General features: G+C 40.8%; 1 protein-coding gene across 12 annotated transcripts in view; it reads right to left on the bottom strand.

Annotated features, from left to right (window-relative positions):
- Positions 1-17236, bottom strand: part of CAMK2G (calcium/calmodulin dependent protein kinase II gamma) — a 134443-nt gene that overhangs the window by 20671 nt on the left and 96536 nt on the right. For all 12 annotated transcript variants that reach the window (XM_085065561.1, XM_085065559.1, XM_085065557.1 and 9 more), the window contains exons 11-13: positions 16829-16912; positions 16133-16175; positions 8135-8175 (exon numbers count right to left, since the gene is read on the bottom strand). In XM_085065561.1, the coding sequence (XP_084921687.1) occupies positions 8135-8175; positions 16133-16175; positions 16829-16912 (168 nt within the window). The remainder of the gene's footprint in view (positions 1-8134; positions 8176-16132; positions 16176-16828; positions 16913-17236) is intronic.

The following is a 17236-nucleotide window of genomic DNA, read 5'->3' on the forward strand; positions in this document are numbered from 1 at the left end:
TTCAGTCATCTTCAAAGACACCTTCACACCAAACTGCACTCTAAATGAGGCTCAGCGTGCACTTCCCTCCTCTTTGACTTAACTCTCAACATCACCCAGTGCAAGCTGAACCTGCCAGGTTGTTCAGCATTACAATGCTACTCCTTCCCCTCACTGTCTCCACACACATTTTCCATCTACCCTTCCTCTTCGGTACTATCTAGGCTATTTCTCTGCTGCTTACTACAGTCTAGGCTACAGAGTAGCGTAGGACAGCACACCCCAGTCAACAGACATGATGGCGCGGGCTCAGCTCTGTAGCTCTGGAGTCCTGCACACTACCACAGCCCACAGCTGGAGCAGCCTGCGAACAAAGTACAGGCCATGGAGTTGTACTTCCCCATTTCATACGCCCACTGGGCCTTCACAGCTCTCCCCTTGAATATTGCCTTCATTCCTGCTATCCTCATTTCAGAGCTCAAGCACACACACAGACTGGTATGTCTTTGCAAGCACAAGTGCCCATGTTCACCTCATTCCCAGAACCACATTCCTAATCACACCATACAGTCCACAGTCATATAGCCACTGCATGAACAGAATCAAACCAGCAAAGCTTCTGCCTAATCTGATCTTTCATTCCAGTACAGACAGACCCTGATCTGTTCAGCATTTGGCTCATGAATCTTCCAGTTCATGGAGGCACAACATAGGGCTTGCCATTACATGGTTTACAAATTTGTGATTCCTCTCATATTCTTTCAGGACAATTTAGCTTCTCCACAGGCTTTTCCTCAAACTAGAGCTAAAATAGGATTTACTATCAGTGCATGAATACAATACTTAGGCTGCCAGCTACCCAGAGGAATCCTTGTACCCCATCACAAAAGGGAAGTTTTAACTGTGAAAAGTGGACATTCACAATTAAAAACTTCAGTTATTACTTTTAGTGTATCCTGTAAGTTGCAGCAGATGAAAAGAGACTATATGGATACTGAGGTTAACCTGTCTCTAAGAAAGACAGTCTTGTTTGAAATTCGTACAGATTTCCAATAAGTTACAAAAGGAAAAGGGACAGAAAATGTTAAGATACAAACAAAAGGTTCAATATGAAAAGAACCAACCAAGCCATGCAGAAAGCAAACACCCTCCTATACAGAGGGACAAGTAACACTGACACAGGAGGAAACAGAACCCTCTGCAGATCAGAATTTAATTAGAGTATGAGCTAAATTTAAAACAGCATTAGTTTATTAACAGGGCATGATGTAGTGTAGAAATCCCAGAAAGCACATTATTACTGGCTACTATAATAACAGGGGGAAGGAAAGCTAGGTTGGCAGTATGAAAAAGGCAGGGAGTGAGGTCTCTGTTACGACCAGAGCATGAAAGTACTACTAAAACACAAGACACATTAGATAATGCCAACATGAGGCACTGTCAGTAAGGGCTAAAGCATCAAAACTTATTAAGACAAATCATATACAAGGAAGTTACTAAAACCAGAGCAATCTCCCAATACATCTTAAGAGCTGCATCAGAACCATCTATGTTACCTTCCCAAGGTGACTAGCTGAGTGAGCAAAACTTTTTGTTCTTCTTGTAATGTGACTGCAACTTAGCAAAGTAAATAAGAACAGAAATTTAGTTATAGAGTTCTCTTTCCCTTCCACAACACAGATACATCTCTAAGAACTACTAGGCAGTGCAGAGATGTCCCAGGGAATTAAAAAAATTGTTAAAGGCAGACACAGCCTATGGTAAAGTACCTCACTGATCACTTTAAGAGTTTCCCTACACCTGAGTGACAAAACATTCTCCCAAAGCAGTACAGACAACAAACCTAGGGATGAGTGTTTGTTACAGTTCTATGTATGAATTTTAGGTGCTCATCTTGAAAGAGGAGCAGATTCTCTACAGTGAAACTTAAGGAAGAGTCTTGCTTTAGGTAACAAAAACCAGAAGTCAGCAGGTGACAGAAGACAACCTGAAGAATCACTGTCCCTTCAGCATAGCAGCAATACTGGAAATGGTGAGTGCAAATTACTCCACAACACATACTAAAACACACTGTAAGAAATAGAGTGATTTCAAGCAAGGTCCCATTCACAGTCCTGGGAACTTAACATGGCTATTTTTTTTTTTAACAGCTTTTTGTGTTTTGATCTTCTACATGCAGTTCATCTCCAGCTTGATTCTGACAGTATTTATGTTAAAATACCATGCTTGCAGCAGCTCATATTCCTATGGACAGCATAGCTGTTGCTGTTGAGCTACTAGCAGAGAAAAAGACCCAGATTCTCAGCGTGGCAAGAAAAAAGAGAGCTTTATTGTTTTGATTCCAACTTATATAGACTTTTCAGAGGTCACCCAGATTGGTCAGTCAGAAACCTCCCCCTAGGCCTGATTGGCCAGGCCTGAACTGTCCAAATCTCGAGACACTGTTTTTAATAACATCCAAACCTTATCTTTGTTTATAAAACACAGGAGAAAAATTCTTATGGGAAAGACCTGTGCTAGCCACATATAGCCATTTCAGCACTTAAGGTAGGAAAAAAGTGTTGAACTAAAAGCAGCTCACCGAGAGTCATCTTGAACCGGGAAATCTGAGTTCCTATTTCTACTTCTGCTGTAGCCCTTTTTGTGTGATGCTGAGCAAATAATTTAATCTTTTTCAATCCATCTTCTCTCTTGCCCTTTTGTCAGCTTGTCTATTTAAATTGTATGCTAAGAGACAGGGATTTTCTGCTTAGCCATTACTAGCTAAGCACACTGGACCCTTGATCTCAGTGTTTCTAGGCATTACAACAATGCAGGGAAAAAACGGAATGCATCAGATATGGGTATAATGTGCTGCTGGATGTCAGCACTTAAACAGATCTGAAGCACTCCCCAGGTGTCTTGCATAAAACAGTTCAGCACAAAACTCTGTTGTTCAGATGAACTTGGGTTCCCCCTGTTTAGCTTCACCATAAGCAATCTTTAAACAGGATGGCTTTAAGATTATAACAAGTCCAGATACAGAGGTAGGAGCATCAACTCCTGCAGGTCACTGGGTGGATATTACTTGACCCTTGCAGATTTTATAGGCTGCTTCACCTTGCTACTGTGCCTTCTCTGTTTAAACATGCTTTCACCAACTGCTTTCCCACCAGCCAAGCCAGTCTACAGAGCATCCTTCCTTCCCTGCATACTCTTTATTGGGCAAAGGGCAGGGAAAGCTGGTGCCCGTCAGGCATAAAATGTACACTTACTGCAATGTTTTTTACAAACAGCAGAACAAATGGTATTCGGAGCCTCTTTGCAGTTATGTAATATAAAGGGCAGATTTTACAACATTAACCTTGTTGAACCAAAAAAAAGGATTTTTACTCTTTTAGCTAAATTCTCCTTTCAGATGTGCTATTTAGCTTTTACTGGGAAAGAAAACAGAGTGCATGTGGCAGAAAGACAAGGTAGAAAATCAACAGACTTTGCAGAGCATTGTAAGTGAATGCTGTTAAAACCTCCTGCATCTCTCAGCATTCGCCACGATTTACTATTTACACAGAGTGTTACAGTGGGCCTGTGGAACATTATTGATATAATTTTGTACCTTCTAGTCACAAATCCAAGTGATCAGGAGTAAATAAGAAAGAAAAACATAAGAAACTGACAAAGAGCTTAGACAAGGAGCAATTTAAAAATATTTGCAATTACATGCTTAATAAAAAATACCACTTTGTACATTAACAAATTCTGATTACAGAAATGTGTGTGTTTCCAGTTCTTCCTGCTAGAGCTGGAAACACACACAGCCTCTCACACCAGCAGGAAGTGAAATGCCCCTTTGGAAAAAAGGGAACACGACCGTTTGAAGTGATACCCAGAGACAAAAAAAATCAACATTAGGACTAACTACAGGCAGCCCAGACCCGGACAAGGTTAGAGGAAGGACACTCGGCATAAAGTGTCCTTAATCTTCATCCAGGTGTTTGCCCCAGCCCACTCCTTCAACTCTCTCTCACCTTGCAGTAGATGGCAAGTCCAGATTACAGGCAGAAAGGGGAACAAAAAAGCAAATAAATTTGATGTAAACCTATCTGAAGTAAATTTTAAAATGGTAGCTGCACAATGTTGCTCATAACTTTAGAATCTTAAAAAAATACCTGGGACCTACAGTGATGACCACAAGATATGTGGTATATTACATGGATCTGCAACTCGTCACTCAGCATCTTCTAGCCTCACTTTCTGAATTCGAAAGCAGAAAAGCATGTTCCTTGGGGATAAAACTTGGGCTTTCCTGTTGCTACTCCAACAGCTTGGATCCAAATTCTGCTTGAAGAAAGTGAGTGCAGCACTGCAAAGGTTTGGCGAGCAGGCAGAATTTAAGATTCAAGGCAGTTTAAATCATTCATTATTTAACATAATGGAAAAGTTCTCAAGTGCCAAGCTGATGAAATATCTACCAATTAGCAGAATTAGTTATTGAAATAGAAGCAACAGTGCAAAATGAAAACCAGGAATGCTTCAAATAGCTTTTGGAAAGGAATTTGCTAGAGGAGAGGGTCATATCCATGGAAATTTATCAAAATAACCCCAGTGTGGACACACTAGTATTGAAATTAAAAAAAAAAGAAGTGTCTTTCCTGTCCTCCCTTTCTGATTTAAGCTTCTCCCACTCCCTTCCAAAATGGTCTGATCCAAGTAAAATGCATCCATTGTCACTGCTTTAGTACTAAACTTTCTTCAGCAAAGGATTTGAGCCTATTGCTAGAGAAACAAAAATTGTGGGGTTTTTTTTACATATCAGCTCAACACAACTCACACTAGATGCTCATATGACCACATATGACTGTTAAATCATTCCTCTCTCATTTATGCCAAGTCAACAAGTACATGCTGCACCTTGCATTAGATATTCAATAAAGACACATTTGCATGGAGTTATTTGGAATAATGCAAGAGAAAGATGTATATGCCTCACTCAAGCTTGCGTAACACTATGTAATAAAAATTCCTACTATACTTGTCAAACAATGCAGAATTCTAGCACAGAAAGCTCTGAATACCAGCCGAGAGGGGAATGCTACCTTGAACAGAAGTAAATTAAAACAAACTGGTGGTGTTTTTTCCTCAATGTCTTTAAAGCCATTAAGTTTATTGGTGTAATAATCCATTTGTGGAAGAAATACTCTTTGTGGATATCTTTATCCACTTTGTGGATATCTGTGATGACAGTCTCATAATGCATAGTCACCCTGGATCAGATAAAACCAATGAAGGAACTGAACATATTTTCCCTCAAATCTCCATAAAGAGTTATTTCCAAGAAGGTTGTAAGAGACAAGCAAACAGAAAACTCAACCATGAAACAAATCAGTCTTCTTATCTGGAGGAAACACGAGAAACAGCCTAACCAGATGGCATGTGGTCAGCAGCAGACTACAGTTAGAACTACAGCATGCAGTGCTTGTTCTAAACCTACATCTAATGTAAAATAATTTATATAGGAAGTGGGAATGAAAAGGATACCACAAAGCTGAAAATCTGGTTGGTGTTCAAGCCACAGTATTTGTGCTCTGCACTAATGCAATGAGCAGAAAATCATTGTTTGCCCCAAGTAAGACCAGATGCTCTTAACCAAACATTGGCACAAGTTGTTTGTCAGAGCTGTACAGGATGAGAAAGTGAGTGGAGCTAAAATTACAAGTTTCCTGCATAAGGAGCAAAACATGACAAGTATGCTGATCACTGATCACCAACCAGACGGTGACCAGCACAGAGACTGTCCACAGCAGGCAAGTGGGCCAGTACTGCTCCAATAAGCAAATGCACATGATAAAAGGCTACATTTCCATGGGATGACTAATGGGATGCAGTACCCATTACAGTAGGACAAGGAAAGAGGTAAGCATGTAGTCACAGAAATCCTACAACAGAAGTGTTACGGATGTACTACAAACACACAGAGACCACTACCCGCTCTCGGTCTTGTCCAAGGTTAGCACTGGGGGAAAACAACTTGTACTTTTAAAAGTCTGTATTACTGAGCAGAAGAGTAACTCAAAACAGGAATTTTAATAAGAAATACATTATTTATTTCTGAGTTTTAACACTTATAGAAATGAGGACTCAAAGGCCACACCTGAAGATAGACACCATTTGGGGAAAATGGGAAGCTTAAACAACCGTCCTGAGGGCCCTCAGCCCAGGGTGAACATTAGCAATGCACCTCATGGGCAACACTGCAAAGCCAGACTGCTCTAACACTTTGTAGGAAGGAAGCTACATGCAGACTCTTGACTGCAGGTCTCCAGTGTCCTGCAGAAGCAGAGGTTTCCAGAGGACAATATCCTTCGCCATGTACAGAGAATGCTATGCTCTCTTATATACTTTCCACTTTATCTCAAGTATTCAATTACACATACAAGGAACAACATAGACTGCAAAGAGCTGAAGAAAAGTAAATCCAGAATTATCCTTTTCACAGAGGAAGACATCGTGTACTCTGTGAACCAAACACTACAAGCTTTCTATGGAGCTGGAAGTTTCTAACATACAGGGTCTCCATGTAACTACATGACCAGGAAGTTGTGTCTCAAAATTTACATGCACATCCTTTGTCCATTTTTTGAACATTTTGACCCAAGATGTGGCACTCCCTGAGAGCTTGTCAGAAATCAAGAATCCCAAGAAGAAAGTAATTTCTTTTTTCTAGATAGGTAACAAAACTATGTAGATGTGCCTGCTGTTTTCCAGTTGTTTCTCCACTGCCTCATTTGGATTTTGAAGCAAGCACCTGTTGGTTCTCAGTTCACAGCATTTAGGATAATCCATTCTCATTCCACTGGAATTCTACTGTAATGTTTTCAACATCAACAGATGCAACAACTCTAACACACTTGCTGTATTAGTGTGCATGTGTTTAGTGCATGTCTGTTCAAGAGGCAGGCTAGTGCAATGGCCAAAAGCTTAGTCTTGCAGCCACATTTCAAAGACAAGAATCCTAGGGCAAGAACAGCATTTCTACAGAGCATTTTGATAAAAAAAAACCAACAAAAAACCCCAAAACCTGGGTGTCAATAGGGCAAGAATACTGCAGAACTGTAAGAATGCATGTTTTACTAGAGCAGTCCCCAAAATAAAAACAACTCTTCTGAAAACACCTCTTTTTCCAGCAGCCTGCTTGTACTGTGAACCCTCTGGAAACAAAGCCTCGTGAAAATGGAAAAGAGCCCAGAGAACAGGAGAGAACAAGTGTGCTGGTCCTGCAGTGTGAATGTCAGCCCCCCAGCACAGGGAGAATGAAGACTGCCCACAGTGCTAAACCAGAAGATGAACTGTTCCACCTAACCGTTGTGGAGAAGGATTTGGACTTCAAAAGAAAATGCAAGCAAATAAACCCAACTGTTCTTTTCCATGTGGAGGACAACTATTCTTTGGAACTGTTATGGGACGACCATGCTCTAGCCTATAATTGTCTCTCCTCCAGTACCAGATAAAGGGCTGCTGCCTGCAACAACAGAGCCTTGGCAAGGGCCTATGTGACCTCCAGAATTAATTTATGACCATGCAACATGAAGAGTGACATTTAAGTGGGGAAAAAGTAATTCCTCTCAGAAGGGAACAGGAGAGTGCCTCAACTTCAGGCAAATGAACTGAGCTCTTAACACAATACTCAGTTTCTGTTCTGTCCAAACATGAACATTTGGAGGCTCCTCCTTCCCCACCCTTCTTCCCAGCTCAACCTTCATCATACGTCCAAGGAAGGAGACAAAGAAACTTCCATGAGGTCTGCTGGGTATCATCAGTCACAATTGCTCTGTGCAATTTTCATAGTCACTCTGCATTGAACAGGACAGACTAGTCAGAGGCATGTGTCACAACTGAGCAAGTCCTTGGTCTTTCTAATCCAGTGCTGACCAGTTCTCCATGCATTACAGAAAGGGGAAAAGGAATTTCTGCTGCTACAATGGTGCACTTAGCTAGGTATGCATGTAAGGAACACTAAGATCCCACCCAGGGTTCCATAACAAGACACTGATTATAGCAATCCCAGCCACAAGACAGGGCTTTGGTTTTACCCAGGAAGGGAATGGGCACCAGAGAGAGTGACTGCCTTCTGTTCAGATGGTGGGAGAGACAGTGAAATGGGAAAGCAAGAACTTACCTTCACTCCATCTGACTTCTTGTTCAGCAGGCTTTTGGCAGCTGTGGAGAGAAGCAGAAGTAGGTCATATTTTGGTTTCAAGACTATACTCTCTCTCTCTGACTTCCCCCACTTCCCTCAAAAATGCACGAAACTGCAGAAGGACAACCATCCTGCTAATTCCTCTCTAGCAGCAAGAGACCTGGGAAACAGGACATGTCACTCATCAAATCCATCCTGATAGCAGAGGGTCATCTATCCTATCTATTGTTCACCTATTTAGGCAAAAGTACTACCCCTTTCACCACCTCAAGACCAAGTCTGAAATGATAACTTAAAGTTTCTCTGTCAATACTCTACTCACACACTGTGACTCCATCCAGAAGTGTCAGCAGTTACAGGGGGAGAAGCTTAAGGAATCTCTTAGATTTTTGCAACAGGATAAAGGCTACACCTGTAAGTGCAGCCATTCACATAACAGATGTGGTTTATAAAGGGGTACTGATAACACAGAAGCCTTCTAATTACTGTTATTCACAGTTACTCTGGAGATAGCTGGATAGCTAAAAGGAAGGGACTGAAAAAGTGCAAAAGGCAGCATCTGATAACTGTTAAAAAAGAGAGAGAATGGCAAAAGAGACAGGGAACTAGGCTGAATGTCTTCACTGAAAGATAAAGATGCTCTGCTGTGCTCAACTGGCACTACCAATGAAACAGAGAGAACAATAAGCACACACGGAGAGCCCACAGCAAATGCCTGGCAGAAGGCACGCTTGGGAATAATGAAGGAGCTGCTCCATCTATTAGAGCAAAGTGGTACATTGACAACAACTGTCAACAGTAAGACCCCATCTACAACTTCAACAGATATAAAACGTATCTTGTCTACTTATGAAGAACGTATTCAGTTGTTTCAACTTCTGTAAACAGCATGCGAGATGAGTACTGTACCAACACATGCCATGGCTCTCCTAAGCAGCTGCTGGAAAGCTCATGGGTCTGGGGACCTGGCCTGGGCTTCAGGTGCAGCAAAGATGAGGCCAGGAGAAAAGGCAAGTTGTAAGACAATGCTCATGTGACTGTTGAAATGTTCCATTCCCAAAGACACACTGAACAACTTGCACAGAGTGCTCAGTCTCTCTAGAAGTGACAATGTTAAGCAAAAAAGGTTTTTGCAATACCTAGGCAACTGTTCAAATTTTATGTCAACCACATTGTCCACCCTGCCTTCCCTACAAGACCCTACAGATGGATTAAATACACAATATTAGCTGAGTTGGTGCAAATGACTACAGCATCTCCTCATAACAAAGAGGTGGCACCCCATATAAGCTTACTAGGATCTTTGAACTCGTTTCCTAATTCCACTCCCTAATGCAGGTATGCTAGATTACAATTTTGTTTTCATTCCAGTTCTCAGAAACCAAGAACACCAGAATAACCTCATGCAGAGGTTTTCTGAATGTGATGTGTCAAAACACAGTGTTCCAATGTGCACACATGAAGGTGGGCAAAGTGACCCAAGCAACTTATCTGCCCTGCAACAGTCTCTTTGTTGAGTGTACACATATTAAAACATTGCAAGACCACAAGACAAATAAGTTCTTGCCACCTTCAAGGCATGACAAAGGCTAGCTTGATTCTACATGCAAGTGAGAACAATGTGACTATGGGGTCAAAAGGGGTTCAGCGTTCATACCACACATGCATCAAGGCATCTCACACAACAACTGCTGAAAACAAGAAACTGTTATGGCCTTACAACACTTCAGAAGGAGTAAAGGATTCTGCAACTTAACAAATATGCCAAATGGGACATCCTTGAAGTGAAAAAAAAAAAAAACAACAACCCACCATCAGAGAAGTGAAACAGTACCACCATAAGTTCTGGGAATGACCCAGAGACAAGCAGGGAAGCAAAATTTTTCATACTTTCTGCAGTTTTCCCACAACCTCACATGTGTCTTTGTGGACAGAAGACAGCTAAAATCATGTTCTACAATATTAAAGCAAATTCAGCTGAGAGTCCCTTGGTGCAGCCCAGAACTATGTTGATCCATGTCGCCTGGTGCACCCTGCCCGTCCAGCCTCCTTCCCTGGTTGTACCCTCTGCATGGCACACACTGCTCTGCCACAGGCCTGCCAGCATCCCAGTACTGTAGAAAGAAACTCGGTCTGTGATGTATTTAGTTCATGCATCATACTGCAGTTTATAAGGACAGCTGGAGAGCCCACGAAATGCATCCACACACGAAGATGGCTCAGACATCCCACACAAGAGGGAAGCATGCAGGTCTACCCACAGATCAACCTGTAATTGTTACGAGACAGAAACTAAAGGGGATACAAGAGGAATTTCTGCACAAGCAACAGACAAGACTTCTTGTAGCAGTAATCATTTTAGAAGACAAGCAGATTAGCAAAGAGACCACAGGAGAGGAAAAATCCAAAGACATATGAAGGCAGATTCTTTACTGTTCTTGAAATGGTCTTGTACCAATGCTCTGCAGTCTTCCAGATATTAGATACCAGTATCAATTTTTTCTATCCTTCCCATTTCCTCTACATGTTAAAGGGATTAAATTCCCTCTTCTCATTGAGTTAAGAGTTCTTCTGGAATAGAGAAATACAAAAGAACATGCAGCTAACCCAGTAACTTGAAAACACAATTCTGTTCCTGGCTTAACAAGACACTCTCCAGTTAATCTCTGAAGAGAAACACAAAAGGCCTACCCTGCACATACCCTTCCCTCTTCCCACACTTCTCAGTTTTGGCCTCCCTAGTAAACAGCCTGGGCTCTGCACCATGCTCCTGGCAGAAACACAAATCCCTAATGCTGAACTCATCAGCAATAAACACCAGACACTCTGGATGTACCAGAGCCAAGGGGGGACTGAAGAGGAACTGAAATACCCACTCCAAAGACAGCCATGGATAGTGCCTTCTCCACTGCCACCCCCACTCCTCCTCTTCCAAAGAGAGCAGCTCTTTATCCAGCCTACCCTTGGGTTTGCCCTGTCCTCAGCTGCCAAAACTCAGTTACATTTCTCACCTCAGTTAAGCTTCCTGAGAGTTTTTTTGGGGATGCAGAAAGAAAACTGAGGTTGCTTTTATTAAGTCTGACTAACTCATGATGCTAGTCTAACAGACAAGCCAAGTTCTGGCTTCTAAACACAAGAATTTATACCTGAAGAATTTTGGACTTTACTGAGACTTGATAAAATACAAATCATATCATACCAACGCAGACTTCCCAATGACACAGAATTGCAGCTTGCCATCCTCATACTCTCAGTTCAAAGAAAGTCATATTAACTATTTCTCAGCTTGATGTCCCTTCTGGGGTCACCACAAAGGAGCCAACAAGACAGTGTACAGTCAGTCACAAGAGGCACTTCTGGCTGCCATCACAAACAATGCCCATGAATGCAGTGTAACTTAAAGAATATCTATTTATTAAGGGCAAACACCACAATAAAAACTATTCACAGAGTTCTCCTGAACTTTAGAGAGAGGAACGTAGAAGTAGAAGAAATTATTGTAATCATTTAGATCCACTTTTGATGATAAATTAGACTCTCTAGCTAGAGTGAATAAACACCTAAATGCAGTAATGAAATTCGTCTTACTCTGGGAAGTTGCAAATGGAAGTCACTTACTGAAATCCCCTACTTCAGCAGGTCCACACTGTAATAGTTGAGCATCATTCACTAAAATCCCTTACTGTTTCTTTGGAAATTTAGTAGATACAGAGAAAACACTTAAAAACAACCTAATTTTTCATTAAATGTGACTTCATCTTCTGCTTGGGAAATACGGTTTCCAGTGATGTTACACTTATTTAGTTAAAGCTCTGGAAATATCTTAATAATTTTTCCCCCTCCATATTTTCATCCTTTGGATTCATACCAGGAGATACAAATTTCTGGTCCTGAATGGATATCTACCTAACACTACACAGAAGAAACCTCAAATATATTACTCACTGCAGTTAAAGAACTCAAATTTCAATCTGAGTATAAATATTATGTACATACACACATAAATATTATGTATATGCACACACAAAATAGCAAAAATTCAGTTGCACATGCACTTCTGGAAGGGAGGTATAACAAGACAGCAAAATATTTTAGTACCACTTCAATATTTTTATTATTTCCCCCTTTTGCTCTTTAGTAAGCTAAAGAATGTCTTTGTACAGGTTACACTAAACATGCACAGGCCTTCTTTACTTAAGTTAGAAAGAACCCTGCTCCTTGAATCTGCCTCCAGCCTCTCTCAACCTCACCTATCTAGTTAAAACCCAAACCTGCACATCAGAGCATTAATAAGGACCTGTAGAGACATATAATGAATCCCAGTTATTGTCACAAGCTGCCATAATAGCTCCCTCACAAAACTGACTTGAGCAAGCAGTGACAATTACCCAGAAAAAAAGCTCAACGTCAGTTAAAAATAGAGTTTTCAGGCATAAGGCTTAACTACCTGCAATGTCTGCCTTAGGATCGATTTTGAACACAGGACTTGTGCTGAACCAAGTGATAGAAGTGAATTTCACAGGGTGAAAGCTTGTTGAACAACTCCCCAAATTAATAGTTGCAATCCATTTAGGAAAATAGGACTAAGAATTTCACGTAGGCCACTTGTAAGCTGCGCATAAAAATCAGCTTACAGAGAAAAGCCACTTCTCAGCATTTTATGAAGATGGCTGCTCCTAAGATGAAAACCAGTTATTTTCCATCCTTTCACTCACTTTATAGCAAGCTTATTTACAGAGTTTTATCAACATAAATGAGTCCAGGCACCTTTAAATATTGCAGGAATCTCTGAAAACCTTGCCAACTCTCTCCTAGCAATAAATTTACATTTACTTCTCAGAAGATGATTTAGGAGTTTCTTGCATATGATCTAATCGTTGATTTACCCGACTGCACTTCTGTATTCTGTAAGCGAAGGCAGATCAGATCAGTGTTTGCTTGGATCATCTGAACATCAGAAGCTGCAAGTGAACACCTAAGTAATCCTGTGTATACCCTGTGTGACCCTAACAATCCCACAGGAAAATTTAGCTGAATTAGCACCTACCTGAGTGTGTAGAGAAGCTACAAATCCTTATTGTAATAACCAGGTTTCAACTTTCTGACTTACACTGAAAGGAGTGCAACTGTACCTGCTTTTAACAAATAGCCTACAGCTGGCCCGAGAAGCAATCTTCTAAAAAGAACCACCAACAGCCAATATTAAATTGTTGAATATATCATAACTGGGGAAAGGAACCAGATATCCTTTAACATAACTGTCCTGGGGCAAAAGGCACATAGCAAGCAACAAATTACTCCTAAAAGAACAGGAACTTTTTTTTCTTTTTAAAAAGCATGAATTTTTGATGGGCTAAAAAGAGCAAGAGTACTTCTACAGATTCTTTAGGAATATAATTTGTCACAGGCCTACACAGTGAAGGAACTCCATATTACAAAATGTGACCCAGGAGATAGTAATGACAACAAGATTAAAGGAGTCTTCTCATATTTCCTGCAGATAGTACAATCATGCCTAATTAATTGATACTGGGGTCACATGAGCCTTTGTCTTCCTCTTTGTTCAAAACATCTGTGAAAGAAGCTTTTAGGAGATCTCATCCCCAGACAGGAAGAAGATTCTCTCTTCATAAATCTAGGTCCCTGTCTGCTGGGAATGGGACTTCTAAAAGCCCACAAAATAGTGTCACCCAATTGGAGAACATAAAAACCCCTTAAGGGCTTTAGGGAAAGAAACAAGTATTATTGCAGAACTCTTCAAGGGCAGTTAGATGCCTGTCAGGATATGAAAAGTCTGAGCTCTACCCAAAGTTGCCACATGAACTTTTAACATTATTTTCAGTTAGCATGCATTTATTCTTTAATTCCAGCAGATGTATCTACTTCAACTGCAGCAATTAGAAAACCTAAGTAAATTAAAAAATAATTACAATTTTTAAAAAGTCAAGCTCATATTACACACAGTCCTGCAAAGAAAATAGGAGTAGATGATCTCACCACTTCAAAAACATATAAAAACGTAAGGAATTGCTACTCTCCACAGAAGCTTTGCATGTAAATTCACAATATCTCTCTCTGGAGAGTTTTTCTGTCTCATACTTGGAATCACAGTTTATATCCAAAGCAGAACTCAGTGACACTGCAAACCCTGCACTCACTATGGGCCACCTAGGATTTCCTTTTCTTCAGCTGTTAACTGAAGTGGATCAAGCAGCTTCAGCCCTTGAGACACAGAAGAACAAGTAACGCAAGCTGCTTTCTCCTCGGTACTAGCTCAGGGATTAAGTGGATGTATAGGTCACACACCATTAAGGAGAACCTCTCTGGCATTTCATGTACTCAAAATCTGAGCCACAGGAGATTTTCTTACCTAAGCACTTCCGCAGCTTCATTAGACGTGAGAGCATTCACGGACTAAAAATTAATCTAAAACTTCTGTTTATAAAGGAAAGAATAAAACCCCTGTCTATTTCAGAATCATAAATTAAGTGAAATAAAAATGAGCTGTGTAAATAGAACAAAAATGGTTCACACCAGCAGAAGGCCCAAGAAAATGTTTCGTTTTGTAGAGGCCTGTCGAAGTCCAGTCATTGTGCCATAGCTCCTCAAATAGTTATTTCAGAATCAATCTCAGAAAACAAAGTATATAATTTATACTTTTTATTAAAAAAATTATATAATTTTAAAGTCCTGTAATAGCACAATCCTGGGACAGATGAATAGATAAAATCACTCTGTCCCTTTAAGGCCAAACGATGAGAAATACAGTAAAAAGAAATTGCTGTAGCCACAAGTAATGCTGACATATTGGCACAGGTTTACCTGAAAGCAAGAACCAAAAAAACCCCACTCAGACATTGCTGAGAGTTGTCCCTTAATTGTAGCATGGTTTCACAGAATTTTTTTTTAATCACCATGCAGAAGGTTAAAAATGCTGCCTTGATTTCACAGAAGAATGTATGCATGAACATGCACTTTGTATGCTGGGAGGATCATTTCACAGAGGTTTTCACCACAATTACAAGTTTATTGAAACAACACCCAGCATATAAGTATTGGCATCCACCATTAGTAAATGGCCAGATGAAATTCATACACTTCCATTTCATTCATCATCACATAATCCATATAGCAGACTTCCACTTGAAAGCAGCTGTAGTCAGGTGCAATAAAAATCTGACTCATGCAATAAATAACTGCTCTTTTAAAAGAGAAAGAAAATTACAAAGAGGGTAAAGAAAACAAAGAATCCCATAAACCAAAAGCACTTACAAATAGAGGTTTTCCACCCAAATGGAAATGAACACAGCTAAGACTGCATCACCTAGGTGTGCTGAGCCAAGACAATAATCTTCCAAAAAGCATGGATTTACATGTTGAGATTTGCATTTTCAGTAAATGCACTACGTAATGCAGTTGGGTGGGAGCCAGACTACCAGCTATTAAATTTAAAAGGATGAAAATCAAGAAGAAAAACTAATAGCTAGACACTTCAGACCCATTTTTGATGAGTCAAAGTAATACAATACCCAAATAGCTCCTGTCCATACTCTCACCAATATTACTTCCATGTCCCTGCCTCATGTCTAAAGGAAACACTCCTACCCAATAAGAGCTCTTCAGTCGTGGTTTATGATGGGAAAGCTAATGATACCAGCTAGAATTTCTCACAAATGATTTCCTAACAAAATATCAGGAGATGATTATGGAAGCTGACTTTATTTCTGTATTGTACCAGACTACAGCACCACGTGCTCCCCTGCAGACTAATAATTTCCTATTTCACCCTGGTGATCAGCGGAGGGAAAGTGACCACCATTACACCATGATGAACTGAAAGCATGTTTCCTCTCCCTCTACTCAACCCTAAAATGGTTAAAATGTTCTCCATTTTAAATGTTTTAATGTTTTAAAATGTTTTAAATGTTCTCCACATAAAGCAAAACCAAGAAAGGGATTGGAACATTGAGGACTTACCTGAAAAATTTCGAGACACAAGCATCGTTGTGAGGATTGCACCCTGTGGGGAAGAGAAAGCAGGGATAACAGAAAGTGACACTTGAGAAAGGGGCTGGGCTGACCCATGGAGAACACAAAGCATCAGGTACCAATGCAGAGGTAAACCAATGCTACCAGGAAGAACCCTAGTGTATCCAGGATTCCCACGTGTGGCTGTTGGGCCTGACACAGGATCACTCACAGTCCTGCCTTTCTATGCCAGCTAGATGCCAGACAAGATAGCCTAGGAAATATGAAATGGCACTAAGAATTGCACTTAAACACATAGCTGCATTCTAGCTTTCAAACAGCAGAGAGCTGCTTTGTGCACAGGCCAGAGGCTTTGCCCCAGCTGCAGGCAACTGGTAACACTAGTACTGCAAGGTGCAGAGTGTTCAGAACTAAAAGTCCCAGAACTAGCTGCTCTATTCCAACTCGCTGGCAGAAAGTAGAAGGGGTGAATATATAGCAGAAGAGGCATGGGAAGCTTAGAGCTTGGGGAAAGAAACTACCCAGCTCCTCAATACACTGCTTCAGTACCCTGTACTGGAGGATCACATAACGTACTTCTGTAACGCTCTGCTAGTAATGAAAGAAAGTATTGTTCCTAGGGAGGCACTAACCTCAAATTCAGAGAACTAAAAACCAATTTAAGACAAACTAAGGAGTACTTACCTTTAGCTTCCTTCTAGCATTGAACTTTCTCAAGCATTCCACAGTCTCCTGCCTGTGCATCATCGATGCGACAGTGGATCGTTGCTGAAAAACAGGAACAGGAGAAGATCAAGAATATACCCAAACCAAATCAGCCAGGGAAGTTCATAGCACGTGCACACAATCGTGACATTCAAGCTGACATGGCCAAGCCGCTCACCACTGCATGGTTGCAGAACACTGCAATTTGTTCACAACTTGAGAACTTCCATCAAGACATGTTAAATCAAGGTGGGCTATTACAGGACTGTGCCCAAGAAACTTATGACTGAGGTACAGGTGAGAATTGGTGCTCCCTGGCTTTCAGGCACACACAAGATTAAAGATAGTACGAAGACAAAGCCAAATGAACATGCGTACCCATGGGGA

Source organism: Lichenostomus cassidix, chromosome 6, assembly GCF_008360975.1.
Source record: "Lichenostomus cassidix isolate B80296 chromosome 6, HeHo_3.0, whole genome shotgun sequence".
In the NCBI taxonomy this organism is placed as follows: Eukaryota; Metazoa; Chordata; class Aves; order Passeriformes; family Meliphagidae; genus Lichenostomus; species Lichenostomus cassidix.